The sequence below is a fragment of the Lissotriton helveticus genome, chromosome 1_1 (assembly GCF_964261635.1).
Source record: "Lissotriton helveticus chromosome 1_1, aLisHel1.1, whole genome shotgun sequence".
In the NCBI taxonomy this organism is placed as follows: domain Eukaryota; kingdom Metazoa; phylum Chordata; class Amphibia; order Caudata; family Salamandridae; genus Lissotriton; species Lissotriton helveticus.
The window spans coordinates 381,838,522-381,857,291 of record NC_136057.1 but is presented as its reverse complement, the minus strand read 5'-3'; the positions used below and the strand labels follow the sequence as shown (position 1 = coordinate 381,857,291).

The following is an 18,770-nucleotide window of genomic DNA, read 5'->3' as shown; positions in this document are numbered from 1 at the left end:
TTGTTGAAAAGGAGATCTGCTTCCCTAAGGTAGTCTTCTTTCATTTGGCAGGTTCTACATATCCTTAGGAATTGGCTGTATGGTAGGCCATCTCTAAGGGCTCGGGATGGGCGCTTTTGTAGTGTAGAATTGTATTGCCTTCCGTGGGTTTTATGTACAGGGTGGTGTAAAGTCCTCCCTCATTGGGTTTGACAGAGACGTCCAGGTATTTAATCTGTGTGTTGCTAGAATCATAAGTGAATTTGAGGTCTGTTTGGCAACTGTTTAACCATGTACAAAAGGTGTCAAGTTTATTTGAGGTACCCTGCCAGACCATAAACACATCATCGATGTATCAACGTCAACTCCTGATTTTATTGCGGTGCAGATTGGCTTGGTTGATGATAAGTGTTGTCTCTATGTTGTCTACAAACAGTCTGGCAAGTTAGGAGCAAAAACTCCCCATGGAAGTTCTTAACGTTGTTTATAGAACTTGTCATGAAACGTAAAATAGTTTTGACCCAGTGCTATTTCCAAAAGCGAGATGATGAACTCTGTGGGCACTTTGTGTGGTCTGGGCCTGTCATTCAGATGGGTCTCAATAACTGCGGTTCCTCTATCTTGTGGGATGTTGGTGTAGAGGGATTGGATATCTAGTGTGACAAGTAATTCTTCCATGGGGTCAACATTTTCACACTCCACTAAGTTGATGAAATGAGTACTGTCCTTAACATAGGCCATGGTGTCAGTGACTAAATCGTGAATGAAGAAATCAATGTGTCAGCCTAGTGGTTCTAGAATGGAGTCGCAGCCAGATAGGATGGGCCTGCCAGGAGGGTTGGTTTGGTTTTTGTGAACCTTGGGAAGTGTGTATATCACCGGTGTTCTGGGGTTCTTGTTGTTGAGAAAAAGGAATTCTTTATGGCTGATGTCTTTTTATCTCTGGGAGAGGGTTATGTCTAAGTAGTTCATAATGAGTGGTGTTATTGATTGTCGCATAATCTCTTCTTCGTATGCTAGTTTACGTTGTATGACAATCCCACCTCCTTTATCACAAGGCTTGATAACGATATATTTTTTTTTTACATTTTGATAAGTTACACAACATCACAACAACATAACCAGCCAGATCTTCTACGCCATAGTCTCCCATCCGTCCCTGAGCGGAGCCTTGCTTCTTTCGCTTTTGGCTGTCTGAGCCTCCTCGCTGCGCAACCCAGGGCAATCAGATCAGCTCACTGTCATACGGGGCACAGCACTCTATGCATGGCGCTGTCCTTATCTGGTCATCTGCATGCCTCAGTGGACGCATGGTAGTGTATCTGCTACTTGCCCTAGGCCTGACTTCGAACAGTTTACTTGAAGGCCTGACCAACACGATTGCTCTCCAGGATGCCAGCAACTCTTCACACCTGCTACCATAAGAGAAGCTACATTCCTTGGCACATAGGGCAACGAGTCCCCTGCTCTCCACATTTCGGAGTCTTCGTTTAGTCCTGCTCGCCTTCCTCCTTCTACACACGGCCCGCTCCTCTGCGATCTCGCAAACACTGGGCTATGGCATGGGCCGCAAGGATCCCAAGAGGAAAACCCTTCCTTTTGAGAAACTAATGGAGAGGGTCGCCGATGACAGCTCCAACATGGCGAATGGCAGCTAAGGTCCGGACAGATCTGAAGAACCTTCCGCCCTATCAACCTCTCTGCTTCAAGAGCTGAGAGCGGGCTTTCGTGCTCTGGATGGGTGGTTCGACACACTCGACAAGAACCTGGCGACCTTGGGGGCAAAAGTCCCAGTCCATGACAGACGCCTAGACGTTGCCCAGGCACGAATCTTGGATGGAGAAGATGGCACAGCGCAATCTATTAGGCGGGTGGAATGCATCCTTAAGGAGATGGCCATTAAAAATGAGGACCTTGAAGCGCGCAGCCGATGCAACAACATACGCATCCTAGGAGTGCCGGAGACCACTGCAACGGGCCACCTCGACCTCTTTGTTACGTCTATACTCTCTGACCTGTTTGGTAAGGAGTCCTTTATCCCCAGGTTTGTAGTGGCGCGCACCCATCATTCCCTGTGGCCTCGGCTCACCTCAGGCTGTCCCCCACGCCCTATTATTGCGCACATCATGAACCTTCAGGATCGTGACACTGCATTACGCCTCGCTTGGGAACATGGGGAGACCATATGTCAGGGCTCAACACTTGCTATCTTTCCAGACTTCTCCACCATGGTGCAAGTGGCTTGTCGCAAGTACAATGGGGTTAAGGCCACCCTCAGGAACTTGGGTATGAAATACGGCATGTTATACCCCGCCAGACTGCAAGTTGACATTGAAGGCCGGGCACGCATCTTTGAGAATCCTACCAACGTACAGGACTTTTGACACAATTATAAACAAAACAACAAGCAAGCGGTGTCAGGCGGGAGTAGACCTTCTCCCCTACATAGCGGCTCTGAAGCAAGCATGGAACTTTTCTCTGGTTATGGAAATGGTTGACTTTACTGAATGGTTCTTTTATATTATTGGTGTATTATTGTGTGATGATAATACTCATCATTTTTGATCTGTTTCAAATGGCTGCTAGGCTGTCGTGGCGTTGCCACTCCCCATGGTGTATACCTTGGGTTTGATTTTGTTCCAACAGAAGTACCATTTAAGGGCTTTCCCTTTCCGATGTAAAGTTGATTGGTACTCTAGGTTCTACTATCTGTTGGGGTTTTGCCTTGCTTTTTATGTAGTGAGGTTAGGTGGGGGCGTTTCTTATCATGCAATAGCAATTGTTGTTTACTATTCACTTTGTTCACTGTCACAGTGCGACATTAGTGGTTGGTGCCTGCAACGTTCCTATGTACCGCATCCCCTAGATGGCTCAGCTAGGAAATATTGTTGGCCCCTCTAGCTTATCCTTGATATCCTGGAATGTCCGGGGGCTCAAGAATAATCGTAAGAAACAACAGATTATTCATTGTCTGCTTCAACACAATATCGATATTGCTTTTCTGCATGAAACGCATCTTCCTAAGTCCAACTCAGTCCGCTTTGCCTACGGTTGGGGAGCTCATAGATATTTCGCACAGCCATCCTTATCCATGAGAGGGTTCCCTTTAGTTGTCACTCAGTCATCAATGATAGCGAAGGTAGATACACAATTGTGGTGGGGACACTTATGGGCTACGGTGTTGCGTTGATCTGTGTGTACGCCCCGAACACTGATTCCCCCGAATTTTTCCATGCGCTACAAGCCCAGCTTTCAAAGTTAGATCCCATTTTACTATTGATGAGTAGAGACTTTAATCTACTCCTTGACCCTGAACTGGATAGCACTGCTAAATCACATGGCACTAAGCTCAGTGCTCGCCGTGCTCTCCAAGAACTTTTCAACCAATTCTCTCTAATTGATGTATGGAGCAGACACAATCCCTCTCACACTGACTTCATGCATTCTGTGGGCCACTACAACACCTGGACTAGAATCGGCTATTGGCTTCTCTCTCCTGTGGTCTCCAGTTGGTATCATTCCCTTGTGACACTCCCGAGAACGTACTCCGTAGTTAACCTTCTCCTACGGATTCCACGACCTGAATGATATGAGAGACAATGGCGCTTCCCTAGTTGCATGCTTGGTGACAATCTATACAACGCTGAGGTACACAAGGCCATTGAGGACTGCTTTACCATCAACACAGGCTCAGTAGACACAGGGGCAGTCCTATGGAAGGGATTCAAGGCATACATCAGGTGTGTTTGCATAGCTAAACATTCAGGGGTACTTAAAGCTCTTTGCACTATGATAGCATGCCTAGAGCATTATCTTACTTACTTAGACAATGCAGCACAGAGATCCCCTGGCCCGAACGCGACGGGGAAACAATTGACACTCCTCACGGAATATAGAGACGCAGCAGATCATGAGATCCTCTTATTGGGTAAATATCAAACCACACAGCGCTATAGCGATTGAGAGCATCCAGATTGTGTACTGGCACAGCTGCTTCGTCCTCCATATAGTAAAGCCTACATCACCTAGCTTTGCTCCTCCACCGATGAGCTACTCCATGGCACCACCGAAATTTGTGAAGAATTCCTTGCATACTTCACATCTTTATATACTTCTAAAGTAGGACAAGATCCCATGGAGCAGGAAGATTATCTTTCCGGGATTGCCTTGGTATACCTCGATAAGGGTATGTAGGATTTCTTGGCAGAGCGGATCTCCGAGGCTGATGTACTAGGTGCGATTGATTCCTTTCATGGCTCCTCTGCCCCCGGGCTAGATGGCTTTACGGGGGAATTCTACAAAGTCTATAAAGATTTTTGGGCGCTCCGTCTCATCGAATTATATGCGGAAGCTCTTGAATCCCAGATCCTGCCCCCTAGGCTCCGTGAATCGGTTATCATACTTCTACCCAAGCCTGGCAAGGACCCGTCTTTATGTGGGTCTTACAGACCCTTATCCCTGCTCAATTTGGATAGTAAAATTCTTGCTAAAAATGTCACCAACCGCTTATCTCAATTGATAGAATACTTAATCTTGCCTGCTCAATCTGGCTTCGTCCACACCGGTTGACGTCCTTGAATCTCAGAACGCTGTTCTTGGTCCTCCATAGAATAAACCCTGAGGTCCCTGCTGCTGCTGCTCTTTTGGATACTGAAAAGGCCTTTGATACCTTGGAATGACATTTCTTTATGTCGGTCATGCGCCGCATAGTATGCCAGTGGGTCTCATAGCCACCACGGCACTGCTATACAGCCGTCCCACAGCAAGACTCCGCCTGAATGGCACGATTTCCCGATCCTTCCCATTATCATTCATCCTTGCCATGGACCCCCTGATCCGCCACTTCCAAGAGAGACATCTATAGAGAGGCCTGCAATTCAACACTGGCCGACTTCTAGTTTGGCTCCATGCAGATGATACCATACTGTATGTTTGGGAGCCCCGGGAGAATTTAGAACCACTCATTAGAGAGATTCTTCAGTTCGGGCAGGACTCTGGCTTGGGCATATACTGGCAAAGGTCAGATTTCTTTCCCTCAACTTCCAGGACGACACTGGGAATGTGAGTTACCTCTTGAGTGGAGCTCAGACTCAAGTACCTTGGCATTCACGTCTACTTGGACACTGAACAGATCATTTGCCTCAACTATGGACAGGAAGTTGGGACACTTGAAGTCCAGATGGAGTGTTGGCTGCGGTTGCCTTTGTCCCTTGCTAGCAGAGTCACTTTCATCAAGATGGTAGTTCTACCCAAATTTTTATATCTTTTTGACAACATCCCTATTCCCCTCCCGAACAGCTTTTTCTCCAAGATACAAACTCACCTTCTCCGTTTTGTTTGCGGGGGCAAGCTACCACGTGTTCGCTGGCATGTTCTCACACTACCCTATGAGGGGGGGGGAGGTATGGAGTGCCAAATCTTCATCTGTACTACCTCATGGTGCAATGCAGCTTTCCCTTCCCATGGTATCATCCCTACGCCAGGATCCTGTTCCTCCGCCCAGCAGCAGATTTTGTTCTCCCTGAATTGCTGTCCACTGTCCTACAGAAGGGTGTACCCAGGGAGCCTCATGATATACAGCCGGACCCACCTGCCAGCTGGGTATGGAACAAACTCACCTGTCTCGCGGGTGCCGCAACGCTATATTCCTCGGCGTTTCCTCTCCCCAATGCCCGCTGGCTTCCCATAACAGGTGGGAGACTGGTACAGCACTCTTTAACCAAATTTGGCATCACAAAACTGGGTGAATTGTATCCCGACGGATATATTTTTTCCACTGCGGAAGACGACCGCTTTTGAAACGCTATGTTCATGGACAGCTTTGTGTTGGGTTGGATCCGCTCTGCCTCCAAGCCGCGAATCCAGGGTTTCCCATTGAACTGGGCTTGTTCCCTCCTCTTACACTCATCATTGAGAGTGAAAGTGGGATACACCTTATATCTAAACTCTACAAGGCATGCTCTGGGATGCTACCGGTTTGTGATGATAAGGTCCGAAGGGACTGGGAGGAGTATTTGGGCTGTCCCATCACCAATGAACAATGGAACAAATGCTGCGCAGTCAAAAAAGATGTTTCACTAAACAGCAGGCACAAATGACTACATTTTACATTCCTCCACTGATCAACATCACACCATCCCAAAATACACAGACTAGACCCGACCAGGCCTAACACCTGCCACAAATGCGAGGCCCCACAAGCAGATTTCACACACCTCACATGGACCTGCCCTGTTTTGCAACCATATTGGGAAAAGGTACATAGCGCACTAGGCGACATGACTACAATTTCTCTCATACCCATTCCAGAGATGGCACTTTTAGGATACGTGATGACCTTCCCCCAGAAATGTAGGAGATTCGCTGGCCTTAATCTATTACTGGCCAAACGTGAAATAACAATCCACTGCGTGCGCAAGACAGCTCCCACTGTACAGAATTGGTTGAATAGTCAAGCATTTTGTAGCGTCAATAGTGAGGTTTATTCCAGTACCCTACCTAGCTCATCTCGCCCCAAAGACATTTGGGGTCCCTACAGAGCATATGTGGAGTCCATTTGCTACAATTCTGACACACTCCTGGAACAGGGCATCACCCCTACTGGGGTTGGGTAAGCTGATTACTACTCCTCTACCAGCTGTCGCCCAAATGATTCCTGGACTAGCGGTCCTCGGCTCCCTATTTCTAAATGGTCCCGTCTGTGATTATTAGGTTTCTGAGGGCCTGTGATCTCACTGCGGAGCGACACAGGATATTGGTCGGTGGAAGGGAGGTGGTCGTAGAGATTATGTTTTCTATTCCTACTTGTCTCCTAGGCATTATTCTTTAGATTGTGGATATTGATTGTGCCAGACTATATATTGATATTTCATGATACGCATGCACTTTGTACGATTGATCTGTCAATGACTGTGAATAGCTATGGTTCTACTGCTATGTTATGTTAAAAAAACGTTTAAAAAAAGACGCAAAGCATGCAAATATGGTATGAATATAAAGGAAATTGAGTTACCATTGTTAAGAAATCCATTGAAGATACGTAACTCTTATACCTGCAGAAGTGTTTATGTGGTGTACATACTGCAATGCCCCTGTCCAAAACTTTATGTGGGGGAGCACCATAAGTATGGTGCATGTAAGAATATTGCAGCATTTGAGGGTAATTCAAAATGATGATAAGAGTTATCCAGTTGTCCATCATATTGATGAACATCACAGTGGCAGATGTGAAGATTTACAGTACTTCGTCATTGACTCAGTACCAAAAATAGGAGGGGAGGCGACAGAGAGTTGAAATTAAGACAGCTTGAGTCAAGATACATTGTTATCTCGAACACTAAAATCGAAAATGGTTTTGGGGTTTCACCTCTCATCAGCCACGATAGCTTGACTCCAGTGGCATGAAGAGACCAGGACCCACGTCTGGGCATACCTGTCCAACTCTGGGTGACAAATGCAAAAAGAAACAATTGATGGACAGAATGCAAAATGAGGGGTGATGCCCTGAAACTGGTTCCAGGATGCTTGTTTCCGGTCCAGGAAGGAGTTGGCTTGGCAGTTTGGTCATGACTGTTCCCATGAGGCATACATAGGGTCAAGACTGATTTGCGGATGCCTGGGTCTAAACTGGGGTGGCATGGTGAACAGAAGAACAATGGATTTAACCTAGATCTATTGACCGGGTGAGAATGTTTGATTTGTTGTGCATTCCCTCCATCATCTGTGTGTCTTTTACTTTTAAATATATTTCATGTTTTTATTATTATTTTTTATACATATATATATATATATAGATGTAGTGACCAAGGCGGCTGGGTCCGTCGAAACGCGTCTTCGGTATGGAATAAAGAATAATCCTTGATATTTATCTCACGGTGTCGGTGCCTACTTTATATACTTTGGAGAAGGATTGAAGGAATATATATATATATATATATATATATATATATATAATAAAGAATGTTTTTGACAATGATATAAGTGACATTTACATTTTGGTTTCAATATTTTTGTAATTTGCATTAGAAGTACAGGATGTCGATATTTTTGTGGTCAATATTTTGGTGTTGTTAATTTTGTTGGGCGATATTAGTGACGTCGATATTCTGTTAGTGAACGAAATAGGATGTATCTCCCCCCTTGTCAGCAAAAACGGTCAGTCATGTTGTATGTTATTATGTATAACAAGTAATTGTTATTAATCATGCTCTCCTAATGTATGTCCCCACTCTTAAGCACCAGTCAATATCTTGTATTTCACCATATGGGGTCACACACTGCTAAAACACCAGCGGGATCGCCCCTAAGGACCATGGTAATTGTAGTTCCATTTTCTGCGATGCATCTTCTTTCGAAATCTAGCGGATCTTCAAATCTTCGCCATCCCTGTACACGTGTTTCGGGGTATTTACCCCTCATCAGCAGGGATTAGGCTATCTTCTGGGGTTGATGTGTGCCGCCAAATATTACCAGGTATAGTACCACACAAAGGCGTGCAGGTGCGGGGTCCAGAGCTCGTCAGCTCCAAGCTCCAAGGAGCATAAACATTCACCATATGGGGTCGCACATTGCTAAAACACCAGCGGGATCGCCCCTAAGGACCATGGTAAATGGAGTTCCATTTTCTACGATGCATCTTCTTTCGAAATCTAGCGCATCTTCAAATCTTCGCCATCCCTGTACACGTGTTTCGGGGTATTTACCCCTCATCAGCAGGGATTAGGCTATCTTCTGGGGCTGCTGTGTGCCGCCAAATATTACCAGGTATAGTACCACACAAAGGCGTGCAGGTGCGGGGTCCAGAGCTCGTCAGCTCCAAACTCCAAGGAGCATAAACATTCACCATATGGGGTCGAACACTGCTAAAACACCAGCGGGATCGCCCCTAAGGACCATGGTAATTGTAGTTCAATTTTCTGCGATGCATCTTCTTTAGAAATCTAGCGTATCTTCAAATCTTCGCCATCCCTGTACATGTGTTTCGGGGTATTTACCCCTCATCAGCAGGGATTAGGCTATCTTCTGGGGTTGCTGTGTGCCGCCAAATATTAACAGGTATAGTATCACACAAAGGCGTGCAGGTGCGGGGTCCCGAGCTCGTCAGCTCCAAACTCCAAGGAGCATAAATATTCACCATATGGGGTCGCACACTGCTAAAACACCAGCGGGATCGCCCCTAAGGACCATGGTAATTGTAGTTCCATTTTCTGCGATGCATCTTCTTTCGAAATCTAGCGTATCTTCAAATCTTCGCCATCCCTGTACACGTTTTCGGGGTATTTACCCCTCATCAGCAGGGATTAGGCTATCTTCTGGGGTTGCTGTCAACGGTCGATTGAATTAGAATGTACCTCTTTTTTGTATTATTCTAAAATCCAATAAAACTTTTGGAATAAAAACTATTTACATATTTCATAACTTGTGCATTTGTTTAATGTTTGTCTGTTCCTGTATTCGTTTGTACAGTTTTAAGATTCAAGTTATAGAAATTAAGGGTCCTTGACTTCCACTTGTGATTTAGTGAGGGATCACAGAGGTGAAAAGATTAAGAACACTGGTCTTGATCAAGATTTTCCTAGGTTTTGTATTAGAAAAGCAATGTCATAAAACAGTATGCCATATTAAGAATAATGAGTGATCACAAAATTACATTTCACCACATATTTCAACAATATACTTAAAAAAATATATTTTGAAGTGTACCCAAAACCACAAGACTTATTATATCCTATAAAAAGTGTGATCTTCTGAAATTAAGACATTTAAATGATTATTTCATTTTGATTACTATCCTGTTTTTAGGAGTGACATGTATTGCACTTGCACCATTCATGACAACATATTTAATTCTGTAATTCGAGCAGCTTGGACCAAGGCATTTTTGAACAATAATCCACATATTCTATTATTCTATTACCAACCCGAGAGGGACAATACATTAATTAGGAGATGGCAAACAGCCAGCCAGCACTCGGATAGGAGCGTTGATAACATCATTTGAATAAGCATTGGCATAGCCAATAGGTCTCGCCTTTGGGACCTTATAAGCATTTAGCCAGCGCTATTGGCAATGTTTTTAAGTTATGTTACCCAAGCACACAGATATGCCTATGCAGAAAAGAGAGCGTTTGACAGACCCAATGATTGAAGATCTTGTTAGTGTGGATTAAAACAATACATGGACCAAATGCACAAGCATATGTTAAAAGTGGTTGTTCGTGAAAAAAGAGACCGTAATATTTGCTAATTTTGTTTGGTGTGGCTGCAAATCCTGCATTGCGGATACCTGGTGAGTTGCACTTACTGCTGATAAAAGGCCAATGTAATTACCAATGGGTGAGGTGGACTGGCCTCAAAGGTCCTGTGACCTCAGTGACAGAGTAATTGTTGCTATAGGGTGTGCTGCTTTGTAGGTCTTCCAGTAAGACTGGAGGTGAACTTTAGTATGGATTGTGGTGGACAGGCCTTCAAGGTTAACTCACACTTGCCACCACTAGAGTCCACCTGCTAGTGCTAAGATACCAGGGCTTCTATGGTCTAGCAGGGCATTCTATGGTCTAGCATAGAAATGTGCTCCCTCAGAAGAGTGGTCTGGTGACTGGTCATAAATGCTGAACCTGGCTCGCCAGTTCCAAATCAGAAGCTCTGGTCATAGTGCCATATTCTCTCCCCCACTGCACACCATACTGCCCCACTGAGAGAAACTCACACTGCCTTCAGCTACAACCCAATTGTGCTCCGCTAGAAACACCTGGATGCCACTCATTTCAAATTATACTCTAGGCAAGAGTAATATGCTGCCTGAAAAAAAAACGTAATAACATCCTGGAAAAAGCAATCACATAGGGAATGCACAATTAAGTAATGCAGGTGAAATGTAAGCAGGAACAACATGGTTACCTTAACACTTTTACACTCATTCTTCAGAAATCAATTACTGTTTTTGCCTGAAAAGTCAAAGACATGCCTATAGGGCCCGGAAGGGACCCGGTCAATGTCTATTGTTTATATCCTTAGAAAACATAAGCAGCATTTAAAAAGAACACATTCCTGAACACATATTGGTATATATTTTATATACTAAAGGAAAACAGCTGACAAGGATCACATTAAACATTTTCCACTCATACATCAACAAAAGTGGTGCATCAATGGCAAACTCTGTAATGTGGGTGCTAATGTGTTTGGGCATGAATATAACCAATGTGGCCACTTTGCGACCACTCTGTTTTTCTTTATTAATTTTTAATATTTTGAATCTTCTTTTCTCTCCATCCCGAGGCTGCACTTTGGAATGGCAAAATGTGAGAAAAAGATGACATTTCCATCAAAAGTGTTTCGTTCTCTTTTGGATCCATTTCCCAGGGGAATGAATGAAGGAAAGAAGAGGAAAGAGAGGGTAAGAGCCGTTTCTTGAAGTCACTCTTAGATTCAGCAAGTGAGGAGGAGCGACATAGAGATAGAAATAGAGGGAAAAAGAGGAAGAAAGAGGTGGGGCAGCTGACCGCGGCAGAGTAGGAGAAAGTGGACACTTTTCTTGTCAGAGCAGAAAGCAGAAGTGCTTCTTTCTGACCAGACACGCCCAGATACGGCCTGCGTGCCAACCAGTGTGGGAATCTGACCTCCCATGGTATAAAGAAACGTCAACAATGAGAAATGTTTTCAGCACATGACCAACAATGCTTAGCATTATGAAACCCACTGTGTATTTTTAGAATATAGGAAATGTTAATAATAAAAATAAATATGCATAGGTGCCCACTTCAAAGAATACCTACAAAGGAGGAGGTTACCTGAACTGCAAGCAGCGCTGTGTGCCAGCCAGTGGCAAGGAGAGGGCAGAAAGAACAAGCAGCACCATGTGCCAGTGAGCAACAGCAGAGGGATGAAAGATATAGTGCTCTCAAACAAAACATGTGGCCTATAGTGAAAGGATCTGTTGTAGTCTTCCTTTTACCTGCTGCACTCTCCTTTCAATAGTTCTCTGCCTACCTGCTCCGCTTGTGATGAGGTCATGCAGAATGTTGGAGTGGGTTTGTATGAGTGGAGTGTCAGTTGATCTGGATGGCTGAGCAGCCAGGAGGCTGCTCCTGGTGGGGCAATTACTGGGGTATTTATGGCAACTTATGAGACATCTAAAAGACTTACTATCTTCCTGTAACTTAAGAATAAACGTACTTGATGTAACTACAAGACCCAGACTACGCATCATCCTTCATTACAATACTGGCGACGAGTTGGAGAACCTATGTGATATACATTGAATGGGCTTGTACATATGAAGTACTGAAGAAGCACAAGCAAAAAAGAAGCTGAAACTGCTGAAACTGAAGAAGCATTAGAAAAAGAAGAAGTGCATGAAGAAAAAGCAAACTGACTGTCCACATGCCCCACCAGTGACCAAAGACCGGTCGGCCTCAACGTGGACGTGCCAGTTTTTTTTTAACTTGGGTGAGTGTTCCCCCGAAAGAGAGATTTTCCTGAACTGGGGTGAGTGTTCCCATGTGTGATCGGTGGCCTGAAGGAATCACATTGTGTGCAGAAAGAGTTAAAACGCAGCAGATGTTGACTGACTTCGAAGTTTTACACGCAGCTGATATTTCTTTGGGCAATGTGAGCTGTCATGTCATGTACCAGATACTTTTCAAAGTGTAACATGCAGCGCTATGTTTAAAAGCAGCGCAATGAGGTTGGAATATTTCGATGTGTACAACATTCAGCAAATTCCTTACATTTCGGACTGATTTCTGAGTTGTTGCTGCCATCTACTGGTTAAAAAATATATGCTTAAGGAATTCATTTACTTGTTTGGTGCTCGAGATGAACATCTGCGTGATCGTGAGGATTGTCTAATTTAATAATAAGACTCAAGACTTCTGTTGTGCAGCGTGTTTTACCAGAAGTTCAATAATTGTTTCCTAGCGTGTGAAGAGCATTTCTCTGCTTTGACTCACCGTTGTGGAGTTGGTGACGGTTGGCCAGCAGAGCTCCTCTCTGTTCCTCTGCTGTGTCTTTATGATGACGCATTTCGAATTCCCGGGGGTACTGGTGAAGATAACCCCTGTGACGGATCCCAGCAGTGTAACCTGCGTCATGCTCAACGTGGCCTATTTCCTTCAGAAAATGACGCTTGACGACGCAGTGGCGGCCATCTTAGCACTTTGGGATGGTTTTCTTTGATTTGATTTTAAACACGACGTTGGAGATAGGTTTGCGATGGATTTTGACTTTGACTTGTTTGATGTTCCAAGTTCTTTTATGATGTCCAGACACTTCATCATTCGCTCTTTTCAACGGATGCAGCGTTTTTCTTTTCTAATCCAAGATGGGTTTGCTATATTTTTGTTGGTGCTGACCCCTCGCATGTGGTCATTTCGAACTGGATTGTCATTACTGCGACTGTGGTACTGCTGCTGTGGATACTCTTGATCTGGCAGGTACTTTCTGGACTTTGTGGTGAAGCTACATGGACATGGACTTTCGGGTGAGGTATCGCTCATCTATGGATTGGACTTTCGGGTGAGGTATCGCTCATCTACCTAGACTACGGTGACCACGTTTATTGTTTTAGTTTGTTGTGTTAGATAACCTTGTGTTTTTACATCTGCATTTTCACAACATTGTATTGGGGGCATATTACTGTAGTAGGTTTGTTTTAACCATGTGCTGTGTTTTGTCGGAATGATGTTGTTTTATGGAAGACGTCGCGAATCTTGCCGTATTTACAACAGAGACCGCTCACGGGAGCATGGGACATTATTATTTTTGCTGGTCATTTGTAGTTTTTGTCTCTTGTTTCCTGGAGTGGTGTTAGTAAGTGTGTGTTTAGTTTTTTTGACTCGGTTGGAGTGTCCCTTATACAGTTGTACGTGTGTGTCATGGGTTTAAAGGTTTTCCTAAATTTAGTTTGGCGTGGGTTTTTGTTTTCCTTGGATTTAGTTTCCCGAAATCTGTTTGCTTTAGGTCTAAAGTAACCTACCAGATGTTTGCCATGGGCATGGCGATTTTCATTATTTTTGTTTTCCTTTGGGTGTTGAAATTCCCAAAATTTTTGTCTATCTTGGGATTAGTTGTTCCCATAATTTGTTTTCCTTTGGGTGTAGGAATACCCAAGATTGGTTGCCGTTGAGTTAGTGTTACTCATAACTTTCTTATCTTGAGTTCAAGTGACTCATATATCGTTTGCTTTGAGTTAGAATAACTCATGATGTGTTCCTTTGTTTGTTTTGGATTTACAGTTACCCATAGTTTTTTTTTATGGGTGTTGGCTCTGTCATGTGACGTTTAGGTACACCGTGTGGTGTGTTGTTTTGGAAACGCAGTATGTAGTTTTTTGTTGTATCTTTTTGCCTTGCTTTCCTTGTTTTCCTTATTTTATCAGAGAGTAGGGTGTATTACATGTTTTGTAGTGCATCCTCTTTTCTGCCGTTTGTGTGTTTTACCATCTCTATACATTTTTGAGTAAGGGGGTAGGATGTGAAGTATGTTTTATTTCATGGCGTTATCAAGGGGTAGGATGAGATGTGTGGCATGTTTTATTTCATGCATCTTTCCTCACTCTTATTTGTTGTTCCGCTACACTTCTTCCTTACAATTGTTCGTTATGGTTTTCACAGCAATCGGAGGTGATATACCTTTTCTTTTTACTGCTTCTCTCTGTGTTTTAACGTGTGTCTAACAGTTTCACACTTTCTATTGTTTTTCATATTATAATGGGGGAGATGTGTTGTAGTCTTCCTTTTACCTGCTGCACTCTCCTTTCAATAGTTCTCTGCCTACCTGCTCAGCTTGTGATGAGGTCATGCAGAATGTTGGAGTGGGTTTGTATGAGTGGAGTGTCAGTTGATCTGGATGGCTGAGCAGCCAGGAGGCTGCTCCTGGTGGGGCAATTACTGGGGTATTTATGGCAACTTATGAGACATCTAAAAGACTTACTATCTTCCTGTAACTTAAGAATAAATATACTTGAGTATCTACAAGACCCTGACTACGCATCATCTTTCAATACAATAGGATCCAAGTAGCAGGGCCAGTAGCCTGGGTGGGAGCAAAACCGCCACGAGGAGGGACAAATGTACACTATTAACCAACAAAAATATGACATTGGTAGAGGCAGACCGAGCAACCAATGAATAGAGGTGGGCGTGCGGTGTGCATGTTACTTACAGACTTCCTCGCAGAGCAGTGCACGTGCTCTGCCTCTAGGCTTGACCTAAAAATGGAAGCTGAAGGAAAAAAATAACCTTTTTCAGTACCAGTCAGTTTTCAGATGTTCTGTCTCTATTCGCTACCGGTAAACAAGGACTGTGAAACGAATAGCTTTAAAGTATTTGTGGCATCGTCTTGCACATTCTACACACCAACGAAACCTGAAATTTGCTGGCTTTGCTAATGATTATTGCTATTGGGGAGGAAAATGCAAACTAGTCTGTTCTGTTTGCACGTGTCCTCTCTGTTAGCTGTTCTAGAAGGGCACACATGAGCACATTAGATTTTATTTTTGGAGCAGCGTAATTTTGGCTCTGCCCTTACATGTCACAGAAAAGCAATATTTACGGGACATGGACATCCTATACTCAATGTGCTTCATTCTAATAATGAGAATTATAACATTAGAGGGTTATTGAATCACCCTTTTGGTATTAAAATGTTTTAATTCCAGACCTTATAGATTTATAATGTAAGGTGGTGTGTTAAAATGCATTTAATGCAGTGCATTCACTAGGGACTAGAGATTCTGAACCGTGTTTGTGCTTTAATGTTTTGATTATAATGTGACCATTTGCAGTTCTCATTTACTTTTACGTGTAGAATTTTCGAGCCATACTGCATATATTGAAATTACAGTTTGCCTTATAATCTGATTTCCTTTATTAATGGTTGCATTTATTTTGAATTGTACGCGCACATATAGCCAACTATTCAACGTGTATAATGAAATGATTTCTGAATTAGCAACACCGAGGGCATTAAGCTTACAGTCTTAGACACTTAACCTTCAGCTTGTACAAGTGGTTTGCTTTTCGATTGTTTTCTTCTCTGCAGGGTCTCTTAATGATCTCCTAGCCAGTGAAAGGAGTATCTATGTACTAGTGATAGTGAGGGACAAGCAAGATCAGCAAAGAAATGTGGTGCTGATAAGTTGAATGAGGGTAGTACATTTATTTGGTATCTGGCAGGAGACATTCAAAGCCGCCCAGATGGCCTAAGTAGTGGGATGCAAGGATCAAGAGAAAATGGAAAATGTGAATTTTTGGGAGAGTTGAAAGCTACTGGTATTGGTCACATGTGCGATGTGCTTATCTTTGACTCCTTGAGGTTCAATTAGAGGTTCCTTTGTTGAAGCAGATCAGACCCTTATTGACTTGGGAATGCACAGACTTCTCTACTCTATTTCTCTAAGAGTGTAAGGCTATGTGACGTATACTTGACTGCTAAAACGATTTCTTCTGAAATCTGTTCCTATGCTGACACTTTCCTTATTATTTTAATTTTGACATCCTTTCCCTAGATGACTTTAGTTTTGTATAGGATTTGACTAGTTATCTATAAAATCTATTTATGACTAATCGAGAGAACCAGAAATATTACACAGAGCATCAGATACTATGGGGCCCATTAGGATGTCTGGGGGATTGCCACCGCCATCCGGGGATGGCGATCCGCCAGAAATCCATACCCGCCCGCCACCCATTTCCCCCCCGCCATATTACTATGGCGGGGGGGGACGTGGTGACGGAAAGACCGTCCGCCGCTTTTCCGCCCCGGTCTCCTTGCGGCTGGGGCGGAAAAGGTTTAATATTGTGGCGGTGTCTATTCGACACCGCCAGCCATATTAACATGGGCCAAAACAGATGCCTTTCCGTGGCGGCATCGAAAGGCATGCGCTCTTCACTTTGGGTGGCCCCTTTGGGCCCCCAGAGTGAAGGAGAGGTGGGGGGTACACACGGGGGTACCTGTGGTACCCCCCTGCATTTGCATAAACACAGCAGCAGGCACCGCGCGGTGCCTGCCGCTTTGTTTATGCAAATGCATAAGTGCATTTTTAGCATTGTGGCGGGCGGTGCTGACAGCACCGCCCGCCACAATACTAAAAATGCAGGATGCGGCAGCCACTGTGGCTGGCGCATCCTAATACCCCCCACGGGACCCCCGCCCTTATGGCGGGCGGTCCCAATCCCCATGAGGATGGCGAGCAGGCAAAGTCTGCCCGCCATCCTAATGACCCCCTAAGTCTTCTCTTCTGCATTACTGCCACTGAATTTATTGTATTCTTTTTGCTATTGAGACTGAACTTTATAATGAGATTTGGTCTGCCATTGGTGATTTTGTACCTTTATATTATCTTTTTGAGATTCTTCTATATCAGTTTGGCTATTAATTTGTGATAAACCATCTTAACCTTATTTTCTGGTTCATAATGTTCCTTGTGTTGTCAAATGGGTTACACGAAATGTTAAATTGTTTGGTTAATGTTACCTCTTTATTGTCTCTAAGTCAACTACAAAGATTAATCGCAGCAAGTAGTAAGAGTGGTCCTTCGCTCTTTCTTTTTCTAGTTAAAAATGAACATTGATACTTGATAATTTCGTTTTTCTTCCCCCATTTGTAGATTTGTCAATCTGCGAGGGTGGAGCACACAATTTTATAAACTTTTAATAAGCTCAGACTCCGTTTTCATTTTTCAAAACTATTTACAGTGTCAATACCTTGTTTTCTATTTGGTTATTTTGCTACTATTGAAACCTAATCTGAAAACAACTCTCTTTCTAAATAACACAAGTGTCTCCAAAACTGGAACATTTGCCCCTAGTTAACATGTTGTACCAGTCCTGGGTGAGAGGCTGAGTGATAATTTCTGAGACGTTTTACAAACCATAATAATATGTCACCTTGCTTTGCCACACACATGCACTTTGTTTTGCTTTGCACTCAACATATTACTGCACGATGAGTTCATTTTCAAGAGACAATTTCAGAATGTGGACAGATAAGAACCAAAACCATAGACGGGCTCAGGAGTACCTACAAACATCCAAACAATAGATCATGCAACATATACACAAAGTCGGTCCTTTCCTTACCTGGGGGTCCTTGAGTCGGCTCAAATCTGGGTAAAGGTAGTAATGAATCCCTTGCAGAGCCCCAGGCAGGGTGACACCTCTAATTAAAAGAACTATCAGCATGAGGTAAGGGAATGAAACAGTGAAATATGCAACCTGTCAGAAAAAACAGTAAACCAAGTGTGAGGCAACAATGCAAGAATAAGACTTCAAACAAAACTATATTCATTTCCAAAAACAAAGGCTAGCAATAATAGGGTTGCTAAGCATTTCTAGATCATTTTAATAAGAGACTATGATGCAAGGGAACACTTCTCTTGAAGGATGAGGGGAGGCAGCTCAGTTCAAGGTCTCTGCATATTCATAACACAATCTGAATGAGTGCATACAGAGACAGGAAGTATAGAGTGTTGGAAGAAAGAGGAATGAGGTAGAATCTAGAATAGGCAGACTTGGGGTCAGATGTATGACCAAGGAATATGCGACTCGCAAATTGCATCACACTAGCGACTAGCAATTTGCGACTCGCAAATTGGTATCTACACAAGTGTCTGTGGCACTGATTGCGGTTCCCAATGGGGTCGCAAATTGAATGCCTCATGCATAATAATGAGGCACTCACAATTTGCCACCCCATTGGGAATGGTAGGACATCCAAGGTATGGTGGCCTGCTGGGCTCAGCAGAGCTCCATGTCTGGGACTGCATTTAAATAAAGCAATTTCTTTTT

At 43.7% G+C, this 18,770-nt stretch overlaps 1 protein-coding gene across 2 annotated transcripts in view; it reads right to left on the bottom strand.

Annotated features, from left to right (window-relative positions):
* The window catches only part of LOC144809462 (sodium- and chloride-dependent GABA transporter 2-like), a 1,234,427-nt gene that overhangs the window by 389,775 nt on the left and 825,882 nt on the right, over positions 1-18,770 (bottom strand). For both annotated transcript variants that reach the window (XM_078673716.1, XM_078673715.1), the window contains exon 7: positions 18,063-18,197. In XM_078673716.1, coding sequence (XP_078529842.1) covers positions 18,063-18,197 — 135 coding nt within the window. The remainder of the gene's footprint in view (positions 1-18,062; positions 18,198-18,770) is intronic.